The sequence below is a fragment of the Crocodylus siamensis genome, chromosome 10 (assembly GCF_052110815.1).
Source record: "Crocodylus siamensis isolate JL-2025a chromosome 10, ASM5211081v1, whole genome shotgun sequence".
Taxonomy (NCBI): Eukaryota; Metazoa; Chordata; order Crocodylia; family Crocodylidae; genus Crocodylus; species Crocodylus siamensis.
In genome coordinates this window covers 29,592,405-29,611,809 of record NC_143404.1, presented here as the reverse complement: position 1 = coordinate 29,611,809, position 19,405 = coordinate 29,592,405, and the positions used below count along the sequence as shown (strand labels likewise).

The following is a 19,405-nucleotide window of genomic DNA, read 5'->3' as shown; positions in this document are numbered from 1 at the left end:
GGTATGATCAGTAATAACATAAGCCAAGCAAAAATAATAATTAAAACAAATGTGACAGCTGACAATTTAGAAAAGGTGCTCTGAGATGTCAAAATCTCCTAACAAAAATTGTACTTTGCTGATTCTACAGTGTAATTTCTATTTTTAGTTACAGCTAATTAAACCACTGATCAACAAACTGAAACATGCCAACAAACACTTTCTGACATCTCTCATGTATAATGACTCACTAAACGCCAGCTCTAGAATATTAAGTCATTAGTAATGCATTACCCTTGTGCAGAACAATCACAGCTATAGCTCGGACTCGGCCCATTTTAGTCCTTTCCATCACAGATTAACCCAGAGGGGTTTAGAGAAAGAAAATTATGGACAGATTAACTTGATTTAAAGATATTGGTCTAAGCCTTAATTAGAGAAGCAGGGATATGCATTACAGCACAAGTTTATAAACTAAGGCGATGACAACCCTGCTATTTTCATCCTTGTCAATAGACTGCTCTTTTTTGAAGAGGATATAAAGCTTTCATTGCAGTGACTTTGTGGTTAGTAAAAAGAAAGCTAATTTATTGAGCCAGCTATTACTTCTCCTTTTTTCCCCCCTCCCCATCACAATAAGGTTGATTCTGGACTGTAAATATGGTACATTTCTGATGTGTTGAAGTTAATTTGAAACTGTTGTAAGCAGTACTGAAGTTTTGCTTTGCAATTCATAATTATCTGGTAGTTCAGGATTGTTACGAAATGTGAGTTTTCATAACTTTATTTTCAAACAGTATGTGCAGTGTCTAGCATATTACATGATATTCTATAGGACTTTGCAGGATTAGTCTAAGTAGTAATAAAATCTAAACGTTACGTCTTCTTGTAGATGTTAAAAATAAAAACATTAAAAAATGGTGCTTTACTTTAAGTTTGGCACATTGCTATACCAAGCCCTCACATTTCCAGAAAAGGCAGTGCCTTAGCTGGACCCAGCTCGCTCAACATCTGTAAAGATCAGGTGCTTTAGTGGGGAGGTAAGGGGGTGGCATTTTTAGCTAACAGATTAAATCAGCTTTAGCTAAAAGTGCCAAAAAGCCCCATTGAAGCACCTGATCTATACAGACACTGTAGAGCCAGATCACAGTAATGTGCTGCTTCTTCCAGTAAAATGAGGTTGGGGTTTTTTTTTTCATGTCTTCAAGCAGCCTAAAATGTAATATTACCAGCATATATTTTTTTCTAATGAGAATACTTCAAAAATCTTCATATTTTTTGTTTGGGATGCATAGTACTTATTCCAGTTACAAATGCACAAAACATAACAATAATTTTAGCTATTTAAGCAAGAGCTAAGCACAAATTTGAAAAGATATTAAATAGTTTAGTATACCTCAACTATATATCACATATACATATATATCTTTATCTTACATTACACAAGTTGTACTGTCTAGAAATCTAACTAGGTGAGTACCTAATTCATTTTAAATTAATGAAAATGTACAATGAATTTCCTTTAAGAGAAGAAATGCTCATTACTTATGTATTACTCCAGGCCAAGGAGCACAGAACAAGCTAGTTTTGTTCAGCCATACATAATGGGTACGTGGTGCCACCTGGTTCTAACATTAAAAAATCTGGCAATTCAGCACAAGTCAAAATAGCTTATCTACACAAATCATCCACTTTTAAAGTAGACAGAGGAAACAAGTAGATTACATCATTCTCTAAATGAAATACCATATTTACTTGAATGCAAGATAATCCTGAATATAAGACAACTCCCTAATAATTAGATACGTGAAAAATTTATAAATTTGTTATAATTTTCCAGATACAGAATCTATTTATTGGAGGTAAGAATTTGTTCCCCTTCCACTGCTACAGCATGGAAAATAAATCTGGGGGGTCAGGTGGTCCCCTTGCCCTATGCCCCCTTAACTTCTTCCCCCTGAGGCCCTTATCCCCCAACTTACTGAAAGACCGTGATCTCCCAGAGCACATAGGAAGTAAGGGGAAAATATGAAAATACTGACCATGAAATAAACATACCTGTAGTAATCTGCATATAGGCAACTTACTACACATACCCAAAGTTCAGCCAGAATTGATGCATTTTAACTTTTCTGAAACTGCTGGAAGTTTTAGTACTTTTGTCCTACATGTACTCCAGATACACCCCCACAAAGGATCCATGTGCTAATGACCCCACAAGTCATGAGTGGAGCCAGATGTTCTCGTCATGAGCAGGGATCCAGGTTTTCTGTTTCCCACAGAAAAACAGAGAAAACTATGGATTTTTCTTTATATCAGAGAAAATATGAATTTCTTCCTTTAGCAGAGAAACCTGTTGATTCCCTGCTTTTGCAAAGAGCTCTGCAGGCTGGTTGAGCTCCAGCCTACAAGAGCTGTTTGCAAACAGGGTGGGAAACCCCCAGTTCTGCCTAGAGGGGGAAGGGGCAGAGAGAAGGGTGGGGCATGAGATTATCAGTCAGCCAAGGCTTGGCTGGGCTCAGTTCAGCCTCACCCTTGACTCCTGGAGTCTCTGCAGTAAGTGGAGTTTACATGGGGCTGGGGGCCAAGGGACTCTCTGGCACGGCTGGAGAGTTGTGGGTCATGGCTGGGGGCACCGGCAGGGCTGGGGGGGTAGCCAGGAGCCATCCCCATCCCCGCCTGAGCAAGGAGCAGCAGTGGGGGAGCTGGCTCCATGCTGCTTCTGCTGCAGCTGCCTGTTGTTGTGGGGGCAAGTGAGGGGCACTAGCAGGGCTGGGAGGGCTTTGGGGGCAAGTGAAGGGTACCATCAGGGCTGCACAGACTTAGGGGTAAGTGAGGGACACCAGCAGGGCTAGAAGGGGCTGCAGGGAGCTTTTAATTTTAATAATGGATTTGGGGGGTTTTTTTAATCAGAGAATTTATTATGTTTTTATCAGAGAAAACCAGGATCCCTGGCCATGAGTCCTTGGATCCTCTAAAAAATTGTGTGTAGATGAGACTTGGAGCAACCTAGTCTGGCTCCACCTCATGGAGGGTGCAGCACACTAATTATTAGGGACTTACCCAAATCATGAGATCCGGCAAACTCCATGAAATCTGTGGGAAAATAAAAACTTATTACAAATAAATGCTGGCTCCCCAATGGGAACCAGCAGTCCTCACAAACTCACAGCCTGCCTGTGGGAAGGGTGGAAAGAAGCTGCCAGCATGAAGGTGAGCAAGCAGAATGCCTGTTGCCTCCATCTCTCACAGCTGATTGGCTGAGAGGCCTGCCTTTCACGTGGCCCCACCCCCCTCCAACAATCAGCAGGGAGGGTGGGGCCATATGACAAACACCCCTCAGCCAAGCAGCAGTGAGGGATGGAGCTGTATAATGGACAGCCCTCTCCACCAATCAGCTAGAGGCATAGGGAGGCCCAGGCAATGATAAGGCCTCAAAAATGGCAGCCGGGCCTGTGACCTGCCCATGAAATCATCCAGTTGTTCTCAAGTTGGGTAGACCCCCAACTAATCATATATGCCAGGCTGAGAGGGAGCAACAGAGGGATTCTGGGTGAACTGTTTGCCTACTCCTCCCTTGGAGATGTTTGCCAGACATTTAAGGCTGCTGAAGGAACAGGAATCACTGGAAATGGGAAGAAAGACATAACTCAGCTGTTGGAGTTAAGAGGAAGTCAATATGTATTCAATGTAGCAGCTCACAATGACTTAAAAAGAGTTGATGTTGAGGAGGACTGCATGTAATGGGCACTACCATATATCTTATTCAGATGGGCTGCACTGACCTATCCTTGTGGTACTTGAGGGTGGAGACCTTTGCACTACAGACAGGCCCCCTATGAGAGCCTACTATAGCCTCCCAATGGGAGGATTTCATCTGCACACTTTATTTTATGGAGATTGGGGATTTCTCCCTAGCTTGTTTCTTTGGTCTTTTGCCTATGAGCAAGCAAGACTTGGGGGCATCTCAACCCCAAGATCTCTGGGTTTGGGACTTGCACATAGGATGCCCATCATGGATTTGGCAGTATATAAAGTTACCACTGGCAAGTATCTTACCTCCCAGGCTATTCAGCCTGGTACACCACATGAACATAAATGACTAAACTCTGCTCAGTTGATGGTATTTGGAAATGATTTGGCTAATTTGGCCTGAGACATGAAATAATCATAATTAAAAAAAACTAGCATCTTTGCCCAGTCATGTTCAATATTGTGTTGGCTGCATTTAATCAGCTTCATAGTTAGTTTCCATTACTGAGCACACGCTGCTTTTGGCAATAGTTTAATTACAGAAAATATATTTAATGAGGTTTCCTTGTATGCAAATATCAGGTATGTGTGTATGGGGGGGAGGGGTTTCTCCATGCTGATTGGAGAAAAACCTTTGTCCTCTATTTGAATAAATACCTATGAACATGTAGTTTTAACACCATGCTTGATTGATGCACAGCACTATAAATCCCAAAGAATGAGGACAATTATTGCAGGTACTTTGTTTATTTTAGTGTGTATTGGTTTGACTCCTAAAATTGTAGTAATTGATTAGAGACTGATTTTTTAAATGCTAATGGAAACTTGGCAGAATTATGAAAATAAAAGATTGCACAAATAAAATGAATTAAACCTAATTGTGTAAAAATACATAGTCATTTGAAAATTATCCATGATTATTAACTGACTGGGTTAAAAATGCTAGCAAACAAGGCAATCAAAACAAGTGCAGAAGAACAGGAATTATTTAGTCCAGGATATTTCAGTTTTTAAAAATGTGGTTTTTTCCCCAAGGTGAAATAATAATTACACTGCAAAATACTTGCCAACTCAGTAACATTATTAACATATTAATATATTAATACTATAATCACTTACATAATCTAGTACACAACATGTCTTGAAGATATCTAATGATATTTATGCCAAATTATACTAGGAACACAAACACTCTGTAATTTTTTACTTATTTGTTTTAATTTTTAACAAGACCAAAAGGGCTTATCCATGGGTGCCTGTATATATTAATTAAAATATTACACAGAAAATAAAGCCAGTTGAATTCAATCTTACAACAAGATGCATAATTTACAAATTCTTCATTCTCAATCTAATTCCTGCCACAGCACCACCCTTCGCTTAACATACCAGAAAACAGAATAATAGTGCAGTGAATCCAGTGTGACCACTCTATCCTGACAGACTGATACTCATGTAAATTCTCCAATAAACTGTAGAAGAATTTAAAGGTAAATATATTGCAAGCAAGTTATGACATGTTTATGTATAGCTACAGCAAACCTTCAGTTCTCTAGGGGAAAATCAGAGAATGCAAATATACTGTGGAAAGTGATGAACTTGCCATCGGTGTGATGACTGAACAATGAAGATGGAGATCACACTGTATATGTAATGAACATACTGTTAAACTGAAGCATATTCCAAAGGAAACATTTCTATAATAGCATTAAGCATCCCCCAAGAGCTTTAATAACTGAAAAAATGCTTACGTAATCTACATAAAATATCATTCTTCCAAAAATATCTAAGATCAATTGGCTTAGGAACTGGGTTTATAAAGTCTACATTATTTTGCCAGCAATAGACACTAACCTTTGAGGTCAGTTCATGAAAAACTGTCTATTCAGAATTATTAAACTATTTTTTTACTTTAAGAAACATGGGAAATATTAGTTTTACATTATAAGAGATTTAATTTTCAAATTATTATTGGTATATACTTAAGTTATGATCACCAAAATGCTCTTGCTATGATGCTTTCTGGGCAACCCATATCTATAATACAACTTTCTGCAAATGTCACAACCTTGGCTGAGTATGCAGGAGTATGAAAGAAACCAAATATTTAGAAGGTGGAAGATAGAAAATAGTTATCCTTTCCTCAAGAAGGTATGGGTGCTTAAGGAAATCAGTCCATGCAGCTGTTGTTCACAGAATCATAGGAAAGCAGGGCTGGAAGGGACTCTATAAGTCTAGCCCCCTGCTTGCAGCAGGATCATCCCAACCATCACAGCCTGCCTGCCTAAACAGCTTTTCAAAGTTTCCAGGGATGGAGATTCTACAACTTTTCTGGGTTGCCTGTTCCAATGCCTGACCAAACTCACCGTCTGAAAATTCCTCCTTATCTCCTAACAAACAGCTTGGAAAGAGTGCAGCAAAGAGCAACACTCATGATCAGGGGCCTGGAAAGCAAGACTTAAGACAAAAGGTTAAAGTAACTAAGATTATTTAGCCTGGAGAAGAGAAGACTGAGGTGGGAACCAATAAGAGTCTTCAGATACCTGAAGGAGAGGATGGGGCTGGGCTTTTCTTTGTGACCATATGGAAGAGGAGTGGAAGCAATGGTGTCCAACCGTAGCAAGGGAAATTAGGTTGCAGACTTATCGTCAGAGTCAGCATCAAGGCTTGATTATTCTATTCAGTTTGGAAAAAACAAAGCAGAAAAAAAACATTGCTTCCCCCAAAAGTTTATAATCTGAAATAAAGACCAGAAAAAAACAGATACACATATAAGAAAAATGTACAATACACATGAAAAGTCATCAGGGCAGTAGCAATGCATGGCGGGTACACCCCCTGAGAATGCTCGTGCACCTCTGAACAGGCCACACTCTCCACTTAGACAACAGGTAGGAGGGCTGTGCCAGCCAGAGAGTGGGAGCACCAGATGAAGTGCTGCAGCCAGATCTGGGAGTGCCACAGCTACTTCTCGGTCAGTGATATTGACTATGGTCCGCCCTTCCTCCCCCCCCCCCCCCAACTCCCTGGTTGCTAACTGGTCACTGAGGGGGCATGTGCCCCCACTAACTAAGGTGGCACCAGTCACCCATGCATCAGGGCCAAGGTAATTCATTTAGGCTATGGATAGAAGATACACATCAATCAACTGAAGTGATCAGAAACCAGTTTAAATGTATAACAGAACAGAACTTCAGTGTACTTAAACCACTTTCAAAATGGCCAAAACTGATTTAAGATAAACATGGTTACACATATTATCAGACTGATTTACATCAAACTGGATTATGAAATTTCTGTCCCAGATCCCTTCCTGGTTCAAATTAAATCACCACCTCCCAGCATCCCAGGATGCTTTGCAGTCCTGGGCTGTGCTGTTTGCTCCCACAGAGCAGGGTTGGCCCCACCCCTCTGCTGTGTAGCCCAAGCACCATCACTGCTCTGGCTGCCTGTAAAGGGGGTGGGAGTGGAAAACTCAACTGGGGTCCCATGTGGGCAGGGGAGAGAATTTAAACCCCTATCCCTCCCCTCTACCTCAGCGTACCAGTCACTGGAGCAGCAAGTGGGAAAAAGCCAGGCAGGGGCTGCTGTGCCTCTGCTAGGCAGATCCCAGCTGGGGTGCCATTTGGGTGGGGGAGAGCATTTAAGCCACCCTCCCTCACCACCACCTCAGTATGCCAGCTGCTGGAGTGACAAAAGAAGGAAAAGCCAGGCAGGGACTACTTCACCCCTGCCAGGCCGGCCCCAGCTCAGGTACCATGTGGGCAGGTGAGGTGATTTAAACACCCTGTCCCCTTCCCTCTGCCTCAGCATGCCCACTTGGACCAGGTCCGACTTACATCACTGTCCCCCCACTCCAGGGAGAGCAGGGGCAAAGCTTGGCAGGGGCTACTTCCCCCCCTTTCCCAGCACACCCTGGCTGGGATCCATGCAGGCCAGGGTGGGGGTTTGAGCACTCAGCAGCCTGCTGGGGCCTGGCCACACCTCCCTGCCCCAGTTTGAGCAGGGAAGGCAGAAAAGCCTTAGCAGGCTACTCTCCCAGCTTTCCTCCAGCGTTCCAACCACTGCCAAGGAAGGGAAGGCTTGCTCTAGCACCCCAAGCTTCTAGACTGAGCCACTACAGGCATGTGGCTACATTTCTAGAATCAAAAGTGAATGTCTGTTCACTTGCTTCTCAGTACAATCTATGCAGTTTAGACTAATCTGAAAAGACTGAACGGATTCAGCCTTTTAGCCGTCTGTACCTAGCCTTATGGTTAGGTTCCAGGCTTTTCTTTAAATGGTATTATTTAGGTTCCACCCACCTCATCGTTTTTTCATAATAATTCTTCCAATTTTCATTTTTATCCTATACACATTTTTGGTTGGAGGTTTTTAGATAAAAAGTACCTCAGACTCCTGTTTAGCCTTATTGAGAGTCATGGGGCTCAACATCTATTAAAAAAATCTTTATCCACAATCTCAACAATTTGAATAGTCCATGAGAAGTAAGGACCTGATACTGAAAAGGCTTATGCACATGCTTTGGGTGCATGCAGCCATTCATTGCACCCAGTCTATGTTCACATAACTTACTTTAAATCACCTACACAGACTGGAAGTGCTGTGAACAGCCATTCATTGCTCCCAGGAGCCACGTGGGGAGCTGATGTAAGTAACTGGGGATGGAGGGAGAGATAGGACAGATCAGGGGGTTGGCAGGCCTGCAGGAAGGAGGTTGCCTGGTCAGGGTAAAGTTTGAGGGGCTAAAAATAGTCTACTCTGGGCCAGCCAGGGTGGGAAAAGTGCAGCCCTGGGGCTGGGATGAGTGGCTGGGCTTTCCAGTCCTGGTGCTGCACTGTGAACAGGTACAGACATGCTGGAGGCTATATTAATGCTTTCCTAAAGTAGTTAACCCAATCTTGTTTTAAGTTAAGGCACCTCAGCAGGTGAACTAACTTGAATTGGGTGCACCATTTTCTGGGCCAATTCAAACCCTCTAAATGCCTGCACAATCAGGCACTTAGATCAACCGTGGTTAGGACAATCTAATTTTAACACCTGCAAGTACCAATTGTGAACAGAGAAGTCCCCATCTCAGAAAAACTTCTTATATACATACATTAAGTATGTGCAAAAGTATATCTAGGATTAGTGACAGACATCTCCACTAATAGATTCTGGCTCTTATATGAAAAACCCTTCCTTTACCCCCAGCAGTATTTTAATATAATTTAACAGTTATGGCATGGTGGGGAAAATTTGAATATGGTTGGTTAGGTTTACCAGCAAATTTTGGGGGTTTTTAAACTCTTGGGGGGGGGGCAGGAAAATTGCATCTGTTTCAAACATAACTTATGTAAATGCTTCTTCCACTTAATATAACCTGAAAACAGTCTAGATTTCATAGAGAGGAAAATAAGCTATTTCAATTAATTGAACACATCATTTTCATTTAAATTAAGCCCCAAACTCAGGAAATCAGTCTACTGATGATATTGGCTTCGGGCCTTTTCTGAGGAAACTTGAAATAGGAGACTGTAATAAGCTTATTTAACGTAATTAATATTGGGGTTATACATACTATTTCTTTATTATATTTTACAGTCAGTACTTAACAGGAAAATGCTACCTTTTTAGACATTTTTATTCCTATTATTTTGAAAAACTGTCTTAATTGGTAAAATCTAATGTAACAGAAGCAATACATTTTATATTCAGTGTCAATCCTATTCCTGAGCAAGGACTTAAATGCACTGACATGTCATGATTTGGGGAACTGGCACTTTTTTTTGCAGGCAACTAACCTGTATTCTGAAGGCTATGACAACACAGAAGTTAAAATATCTTGCTAAAGAGCCATTATCTGGAATTCAAGCTCTGCTCTGGACTTCTGCCAAATTCTGCCCCTAGTCAATGCAGCTGTAAATGGTCATTTGGTTAGGGAAGCCAAAAGCAGACAAATGTAGGGCCATGAAGCTTGGTAGCATCTTTGACCTTAAACCCATGTTCCAAAATTTAAGCTTTCATTAAAAAAAAAAAAAAGGGTTTAGCCCTTATCTTTGGGAAGAATCTTCAGAATTGGAACCAAGTGACAAGTCGACAAAGCAATGTTAACTGGCGTGCGTGCACACGGTGTGAATAATTAAGAGTGGTCAATTCTGCTACTATTCTGAACTGTAGTCTAATTACATTTAAAATGTCAGTACTGTTAATTAATTCATGCTTAAACTTGGCAAGAGATAAGAGAAATAAGCATATAAAAATTTACCATGTGCTGCAATGCTTTGTTTTGGCATGTTATGCAGGAACAAAATGATCTGTCCTTCAGAGCTTTGGGAACATAATGCTATCTTCCTCACTCAAATCACTCTGCAGTTTAGTGGACTAAGAAGTTTGAAACAGAGCAGATGTATTTGTGCTAATTTAAAACAGACCTTATAAAACAAAACTCCAATGGCAAATTATGAACGTTAATGATGACTATGCCTGATTTAGTGATAAAAGTCCTACACTCACATTTCAGTCTTTTATTGCTTATGTAAAACACCAACTTTTGCAACAAATCTTGAAGAGGACTTAGCAGTATTTTCTATTTCTTGAAGAAGTTATTCTTATTTGGCATAGGTAAATGAGTGTTAGTCAGATCAGCAGAAAACCAGATGCACCAAAATATATTACAGACTACATAAAAATATTAACGTGGAAAGTTATTAGTTTGTTAACTGCTTCTTCTCAGTTAATGATTCTGCAAATGGTAATTTTGGCATCTTGAGCCATTGTACGAAGTTTTCTGGTGTTGTGCAAACATCAATTTTTGTACTTTCTTTTGCAACATCCAGATTATGACTTACCTTAAAATAAAAGAGAAATACTCAATAATTTGCGACTCAAGTACTGAATGGTAACAGTAAAATTTATTTGGTTTCCTGAAGTACAGCCCAAATTATACATTCACACTTTACATCAGTGGTCACCAACCAGTGGATCTCGATCCACCAGTAGATCTCAGAGTCTCTTGGAGTCGATCCAAAGCTGGGGTGGGGGGCTGAGTGCGTGCGTGCGTGCCTGCACGCACGCACGCACGCACGCACACCAGGCCAGCAGGTCAGTCCATGGGGGAGGGAAGGAGTGGGGGGTTAGATTAAGGCCCCTGCTTTGAGAGACAATGCTGCAGAGGCAGTAGCAGAGGCTAGTGGGGCCCCAGCCAAGTGGGACTTCCCTGCTGTGCAGGTGTGACCCCAAATAATTTTTTCTTCCTCTACCTTGATCTGCTCCCCCTTCCCTCCCCAGAGACTTACCTGCTGGCCTGGGGGGAGGAAAGGGGAGGAGGGGTGGCAGTGAAGCAAGTAGGTCTTGGTTGCTTTTAAACGCCAAAAGGTGATCTCCTACTTAAAAAGGTTGAAGACCACTGCTTTAGATTAATTGCTTTTGTGTTCTGAAGTTAAATAAAATATATATTTGCTCCTTTGTTTGTTTTCCTAAAGAGATGGCAAGCTAATCCTCCAGTAATTGCAAGTTAAAATAGCTTTCTATCACAATCTCCAGGTTTCCTGGCACATCAACTTTATATAGGTCTTTAAAAAAAATCAACTAGTTAACCATGCCTGTGAAGATTCCAAAAGTTTATATAGGATTCACCTCTTAATTAAATTGTCTCTTTCACACATCAGAATTTTTGGAAGATTATTGGACCTATCATCTTTCACAGTTCATACTTAAAGCAGCTGTTTCTTCTTCTCTTTAGCTTTCAGGTCACCAAGACCCTGGGACTCATTCATTTAAAGGCTCAATGGGATCTGATCTCAACCACCATACCTGATGTCAAGCCACACATTCATAGCAGGAGGCACAATTCTATGATCAATGATTAGATCTCAATCATACCCTTTCTATTTAGCATTAACAGGAGTAGTGTGGGGGGAAAACAGCTTGAAACAGATTAATTTATTGTGCTTCAGTCCCCACCTATGTTACACTTAAGACATGGTTAACCAGTTAATCATGTCTCAAGTTGTAACCCAGCCACATGTTTAATCAACTAATGGCATAATAAAACAAGGAATAAGCCACAGAGTTATTCCACAAAAAAATGTGCAATAACTTTGTGACTCATTCTTATCAAGCAATTAACTGAATGCATAGCCAGCTGCAGCAGTGCACTGTGCACTACCACAGCTGTGAGTCCCACGGCTGACAGGGCTCACAGCAATGGCAATGCATGGGGCACCACCACAGTTGCAACCCTCATCAGCTGCAGCACTCCCAGATGCAGCAACCTGTAGGGCACTGTCATGGCCACAAGCCTCATTAGTTGCAGGACTCACAGCCATGGGAGTTTGCCACTTACCAGTGCAGGGAGAGCCTGGGATCGTAAACCTAAGGTCTTCCTGCACCAGCAATCAGGAGTGATTGGATCTGATACTGGAATCCACAGTCACACCTCCTGCCACGTGCCTGTGGCATGGCAGGAGACACAAGCTGTGTAAATTGTCCATCGGATCCTATCATGCCTCTACCAGATTGCCTAACAAGGCCCTTACATTTGCAAGATGACCACAGTTCAAGGAAACGATTTATATAAAGCCTATTATTTAGAGAACTAAATGCCAGGACTGACGATATGGATCAAGTCAAGATGATATTCAGAGCAACAAGCTGAAGAAAACATCAAATGGGAGCTAAACATCAAATGAGGAACGATGTAAATCTTGGTGCCTAAATAACTGCTCTTGCATGCTACACAGGTTGTCACCATAACAAGAGGGTGGGAAATCCTACACCTTTTTTTTGAAGTAATTTTGACTATGTAGTGCAATGTTTTTCTCATACCTGTTTATTTACAATTAGAATACCTGGAAACCTTTTACAAATGATAAACCACTTTATTGCTATGTAGAAGAGGGAGCTATTGGGGCACCAAAATTTACGTATTTTCTATTTTGATGTTTAACTCCCATTATGCTTTAAGAGGTTTAGCTGCTACAAAGTACGCATGCAAAGTACAGTTATTAAAAGAGCAAACAAGTGTAGTAGCATGGGTAATTTTGCCCACAATCTGTTAATCTGTGCATTGCAGCTGTTAATAGTCACAGAGATCATTATGTGAAAGAACAGGACATTGCAAACCCTTTTTGCCCTCTTTAGGATCTTTATGCTCATCAGTAAACGAAGAAAAGAGGACACCACTGGAATCACCATTTATATTTCTACAAAATAAAACATGTTAAACAACACATGTGGTCTAAAATCTGTAAGGCCGTAACCTGTTCCATATATATATAAAATAAGTATCTGAGTATGATCTTGTTACAGCCTGCTAGAGTCCCTGAAATGCAATTGACACATGTATTCTTGTAATAAGTCTTAAAGGCAAGTTGAAGGCGTAAGTCATAAAAAGCACTGAGGAGAAGGATGACCCACCCTTCTGCAGTACTGTTTTTCATGGACTCAAGCAGCATGGAACAGGTTTGCATATATATGCCTAATGACAAGCAAATGAAGAATGTGAAGAAAAGGCACCAAACATTTATAGAAACAACTTTCCTTATTGTTGCTGTTACTTCTTGCCTCTTAATTCTATCTGCCTGAATTTGTTGTGTTTTGATTTTATATTATGGCAGGAAGACTTACTATTTGATTCAATAAATGCCTACTGCAAGGGAGTGTTGACAGCGTGTTAGGACTTATAATGTAAACAAAATGAAATTATTTTGATCATTTTGAAAAATATTTTGTAGTCAAAATATTTTGTAGCCAATATTTTAATCCATGGCTCTGCCAACTCAGATTTATTTAAATAAATAAATACAGTAACTGCAAGTAATTGTATTTTATAGTTAACCTGTTTATTATTAATGCATGCATGTCAACTCTTGACATCTCTCTCAAGCAACAAAGTAGGCTGAAATAGCCTGATAGACCAGCGTTCTTTGACGCAAGTTATTGCCTATTCACAAGATTAAGGACTTACTGCCTATTAAAGGAAAAAACAATTCGTTTACTAACAATGGAGTACAGTCCTTTATGTGACAGTTCATTTTACTTTGTAATAAAAAAGAAATCATCAATAGAAGCTTCTTCATCCTGCAAAACATGTGGATTACACTAAACTAAGCACAACTAAAACGTATGGTATAGGTCACATTTTCATTATGAAGATTTTCTAATACTGTAACCAGAAAAACAATGTTATTTAAACATATACATTATATACAGATTATATAAACATAATATTAAAAAACACGAACAAAATGTATCTAACTGTTGATAGATAAGCAAGTTTGCCTCATCTTGTATTTGTTTAAGTCATGCGACAAGGAAGCATATATATGAACTGTCACTGGAATTAATTAAAATGTTGTCTAATGGTAATTAAGCACTGGTTCAGGGTTAGTGTTTTATAGATGTTCCCATCTGCGCATTTACTATAGTCCTGCCAAAAACGGATTGGGCCCAATCCCAGAATCCTTCCTTCACATAAGTAAAGACATCTCCTCTGAATAAAGGATGGAGGCTAGGACTCTTCTCAAGACATCATAGACTATGATTTCTTGCATTTGAGCCAACTTCGCTAATACAAACTGTCTATTTCAATGACCAAATATTCTTTTTAGTTAAATACAAAAAGGTTTTAATATTTCTATCTTTATTATAATTAGTAATTGTACATTTACTAACTTCTTTTTTGCATGTTTTCCATAGTGTAGAATACGACTTCAGGCAACAAGAAGGCAGATTTCATCAGGTTTTGAAAAAACTGGATCAGGTAGAGCAAAGTCCTACCACAGCTCCTCCCCCAAAATTACCAACAGACCATCCAATTCCTGAGAAGCAGGAATTAAGAAGAAAAACAAAGAAGGTGAAAAAGAAATGCTTCTGGTGGATTTGAATATCGTATGGCTGACATACACAACTCTGAAACTCTACATTTCAGGAGGCATAAAAAAAATGTATGTAGAGGTTTGACAGTAGCTTTAGAAGTGTATTAGTGAGAAATAAAGCTGGGAACTAAACATTTAATAACAATTAATATTGAAAGAAAAGTTTAGAATTAATTTTGCTTATTTAATATGTTCAGTGAATAAAGGAATATGAACAGACTATTTTCTAAAAGGGGATGTAATCTTTTTCATAATTTCAAAAGACATTTTCATAAGTTTTTGTAAATACAAACTTTTTACCTGCAAATAATGTTGGAGATGTAATTTAAACTGATAAAAGCAAGGACAGTAAAAGTTAAGGAAGTCACACTAAAAATAGTCATCTCTGGCTTAGTTACAAGAAACACTGGTTATAATCATTTCCTGGTTGAGCCTTCAAAGATACACGAGTTCAGTAGGACAAAAGTTTTCTAGAACATAACTTTACCAATGATAAGAATCTATTACAAAATTATTTTATCTTTCAAGTGAGTTATTTTTATTGCCTTTGTGCAAGACTTCAAACAAAAAAGATTTGTGACTGGACACTATTCCTTGCTTTTGTTGGTTTGATCTAGAAATTAGCAATTATTTAAAATGCAGTTTTGCATATTTATTAATAGCCTTCCCAAGAGATCTTTCAAAAAGCATTCCTATCTTTGTTTGTACTAAATACACGTCTCAAGTCTTTCACGGAATATTGGAACGCCTCAAGACAAGCCTCTTTGACCCAAAATATAGTCAGAGGCTCAGGTGGTGTGAAAGCAGTAGTAAACAATGATGCTCTAATGTCAATGCAGGTAAGTGAACTGAAGGTTAATTTATCCATATTTTATTTTATAAATATAGCTGTGGCAACCTATCAACAGTAGATATTTAAAGGGTATTTTTATACACTTAAGAAAAGCATTGAGCATGCAGGATGATCAAAATTTATAAATGGAAAAATCTCTACAGAAAAATTAATAACCAAGGCTCAAAGCTCTGAAAAAATCACTATATAATAGTATTCAGTGCAGCCTTCCTCTGAGAATTAAGTATAGTTTGTTAAAACAGCATTTCCTTGTCTATTAGATTTATTCCTTGGGTACAAGAATATTTTAATTCTTGTTCTTATGAGCTGTTTAATGTTAGGGAAGACAGCTAGCTTGCTTCTAATCCTTTCTGTACATCAGAAAAATCATTCACTAAATTCCAATTAAACAGAGATAATCAATTATATCTGTATGAGCACAATAAAGGCCAAAAGATAACAGATATCACCAATGACATGCATAAAATGTTGCTTGTTTAGCTGGTCTTTACTCAGAGCAGCGTAGTAAATAGCAGTATGCAATATGACTTGGAGCCTAGGAAAGTCAGCAGGATTGGTAAGTAGAAAAAGCCTTTTCAATCATTTAATCCTATTAGTTATGCAAGTCACTGGGAGCAATGAATCCACAACACCATTTACTTGACACTTTTTGGAGGAAAAACCTTATTTTAAATTCTAGTAGTAAAATTCTACCATCTACAAAAATCTCTTTCCTAAGAATTTGGAGTCAGTGTTGACCCTTAGTATGTTAAAGCATATTACCATATGTCACACAAACAAATACCCCCTCTACTTATGTATATATACCTACTCATACAAACGGTGTATAGCAGAGATACAGAAAAGACATATGTGCCACAGTTTTTCTTCTATTAAAGTATTTTTTGAAAACAGAATGTCCTTTGTGGTAGGGTACTTTCATGAATAAAATCAAAAGTGATGGTGCTAACTAAGCCCACCGAGTGGCTTAAGATTTACCAGATTTTTAACACCTGATATAAAAAATGTGATATTCAGAGGAGAAAAGCTTTAAAATATTTTTTTTAATATAATTTGTTTTACATATTTCATAAATGTGACCACAGATTCAAAGTAGTTCAGCTTAGCCACGTTTATTCAAAAAGGGAAACCAGAATGAAAAGTCTCAGTACTTGGCTTCATTTTGGTTCATCATCCCCAACAGAGTTTTCTTGGATACAGTAAAAATAAGTGCTATCAGTAATAAACTAATTTCATAGGGGGAAAATCAACCCTAGCCTAAGGGTCCACTCAAAGGCCTATGTCTTTTTTGGATCCAACACCCACTGAACTCCCTTGGATTCAAGGGGCACCTGTGATGTAACCTGTGATGTAAGTGAAGCAATAAGACTTCTGCACAAGGCAAAATTTTGCTTCAACAATACAAGATTGAATGTAGAATTTCTTAGCTAGTCAGGTGGCTCCTTGCAGCCTGGCATGATTACAGCTGAAGGAGGATGCACACGTTTTCTTCATCTACATTTATGTGGTGTGTCTACTCTATCGAGTCCAAACTCACCCTGTTCCAGAGTTCTGGCTTTGCTACCACAGAAATGTATATTAACGCAATGAAACTTCACTCAAAACCATCTCTGGGCCTGGGTGTTCCCTACCTAAAGGAATCCTCAACCCCAAACTAGAGCCTCTTTAAAAAACCTCCACTCCCATTATCCTTATGCATGGTGTGAACAATCAGCTGAGTCATGAGCAGCCACTTGACCATTTTTATTACACCAAGGACGCATCCAGCCCATTCCTAAGAAACACCGATTCTAAAACCAAATAGCATATTTGCACGTAGACATGCAAGTGTGAGAACTGGCGATACTAACTGATTAACTTCTGCTCCAGGCTGTGACATTTATTAATACAACTACAGCAAAAGAGGAAAGAAATACCATAACTATACATGTAAGAAAACAATCATAATTCAAAACTAAACTTTTTCTTAAGCCAAAAAGTTTAGCAGCATGATTTCATGCAATACAATTGTACAGTATTACATACGTAGTTACTGTACACAAGTTTCAGCATATTATATCATGTCACAATTTCTTGTAAAATTCATATTCAGCTACTTCCATTTGCTACATACATTTCACTTAAATTAAAAAGGAAAGACTTGAAATTCACCAGCTATATTTAGATTTACACCTGAAGTTATAGAAAAGGAGTTGTAAAGGGATGTAAAATCATGCCTATATACTTTTCTATTTAGTTTGGACTTCAATAGAAATATGTATATTTTGATTAAAAACTAAATATATTACTTAGTTAAAATACCACATGCTAATTGTAGAATGTAAACTACAAGGGGATGAGATGCATGGTTTTTCAGAAAAGGAAGCCCTGAAAAGACAGGATACACCCTGCTTGGCTGTATGGTTGGACTAATAATAGAAATATGAAGACAAAGATAAAACTAAGGCACCGCTGGATAGTGTTACAAAGAAGAACCCAATAAAGGTTTTAAATACACAAACTTACATTCTCGCTAAAGAAACAATCCTGTGTCACAGTACAAGTATGGAAAATATAGCAGGCTGTTATAAGACAGAGAGAGAGAGAGAGAGATTTACGTGAGAAATGCATTAAATTCTTTGTAGAATACTACACAGAACATGAAGTACTCTACTACTGTACTTTGTTTTATGGAAAGAGTCTGTTTAATTTTTTAAAAGAAAAACCTTACAAATAAAACAGTGAATCTTCTAAGGTATATTAAAATATTTATGTAGCTATTTTTTCTGTAATTGAAAAAAGTATAGCTCTACCGACAGTCACAACACTTGATAATTATGCTAGCTCAAATAGAGAACACTTTCTTTAATGAAATGTACTAGTCAAATGTAATGTTTTGTAAATTTCTAGAAATTGTTTTACAAGGATATTATCTTTTGCAATAAACTGACATATTTTCTTAGGTTTTGTGAGTCTTAATAAGAAACATTTTGGGGGTTGAAAAAAATAAAATATTGTTTTTGAGAGGAAGAGGAATTGGATTTGCAGGACTGGGTTTGCAGTCATTAGCATCCCTAAACAAATGAATACTATTTCAAAATTATGGATTGGGAACTGAGCATAAAAACTGTACCTTTTTACCAATTTTTTCCACCTAAATATATCATACTATTGTTTTAACATTGCAAATGGTTGTTCTCATCTTAATTCTTCAAGATAGCAATGTGGTATCTCCGGGTGTGAACAAGAGTTTACTGTGCCCAGTCTAGAGGTAGGCAGCTTAGTTGAAGTGGCCTATACCTAGACTGAAGTGGCCTATACCTAGACTGAGAATGGGTGCATGCAGGTGTTCATTGCTGTTAGAAGCAGTGTGTGCAACCATTCACTGACCCTGGGAGCTGTGCAGGGAGCCAGATATAAGAAACTCAGTGTAGAGGAGGGGCAGGTGGGATTGTGGGAAGCAGTAGATATGCAGGGAGGAAAGGGAATCAGCAGGATCAGGTGGGTCTAGTGGGTCTGCAGGGGAGGCTGAGGGTTGAAGGGTCTAAATATAGCCTAATAAGGGAGTCGGGGCGGGTGGGTGGGGAGGAAAGGGGTGGAGAGGTTGGAACAGCATAGTCCTGGGGATGGCGTAAGCAGCTAGGTTTTTCCAGGCCTGGAGCTACACTCCAAATGTGTACAAGCATTATAGAGACCGGAGTAACTATTTTCTAGAAAGTTATGTGTTTATGTTATGCTTATGTTACGTGATTATTTGGAGAGTTATTGCTTACATTCAAAGGAATTAATGGAAAGAGAAGATAAATATTTTTCTATATTTGTCAAGTTTTCTTAAATTGCTGCCTTTCTCATAATAAATTCATGGATAGCATGGTCTCACAATTTTGTGGTCAACATAGAAGGTAGCTCCCATGACTGATGCTATAGGGTTCCCTATTAATGCTGTCTCGTAGCATTTTTTTCCACAATAAGTATGTTA

At 38.9% G+C, this 19,405-nt stretch overlaps 2 protein-coding genes across 4 annotated transcripts in view; one reads left to right on the top strand and one right to left on the bottom strand.

Annotated features, from left to right (window-relative positions):
* The window catches only part of INSYN2B (inhibitory synaptic factor family member 2B), a 141,978-nt gene extending 123,029 nt beyond the window's left edge, over positions 1-18,949 (top strand). For all 3 annotated transcript variants that reach the window (XM_090064275.1, XM_090064274.1, XM_090064273.1), the window contains one exon: positions 14,416-18,949. In XM_090064275.1, the coding sequence (XP_089920401.1) occupies positions 14,416-14,602 (187 nt within the window). In that variant the 3' untranslated portion in view covers positions 14,603-18,949. The remainder of the gene's footprint in view (positions 1-14,415) is intronic.
* DOCK2 (dedicator of cytokinesis 2) overlaps positions 1-19,405 on the bottom strand; it is a 514,744-nt gene that overhangs the window by 305,135 nt on the left and 190,204 nt on the right. The window lies entirely within an intron of this gene.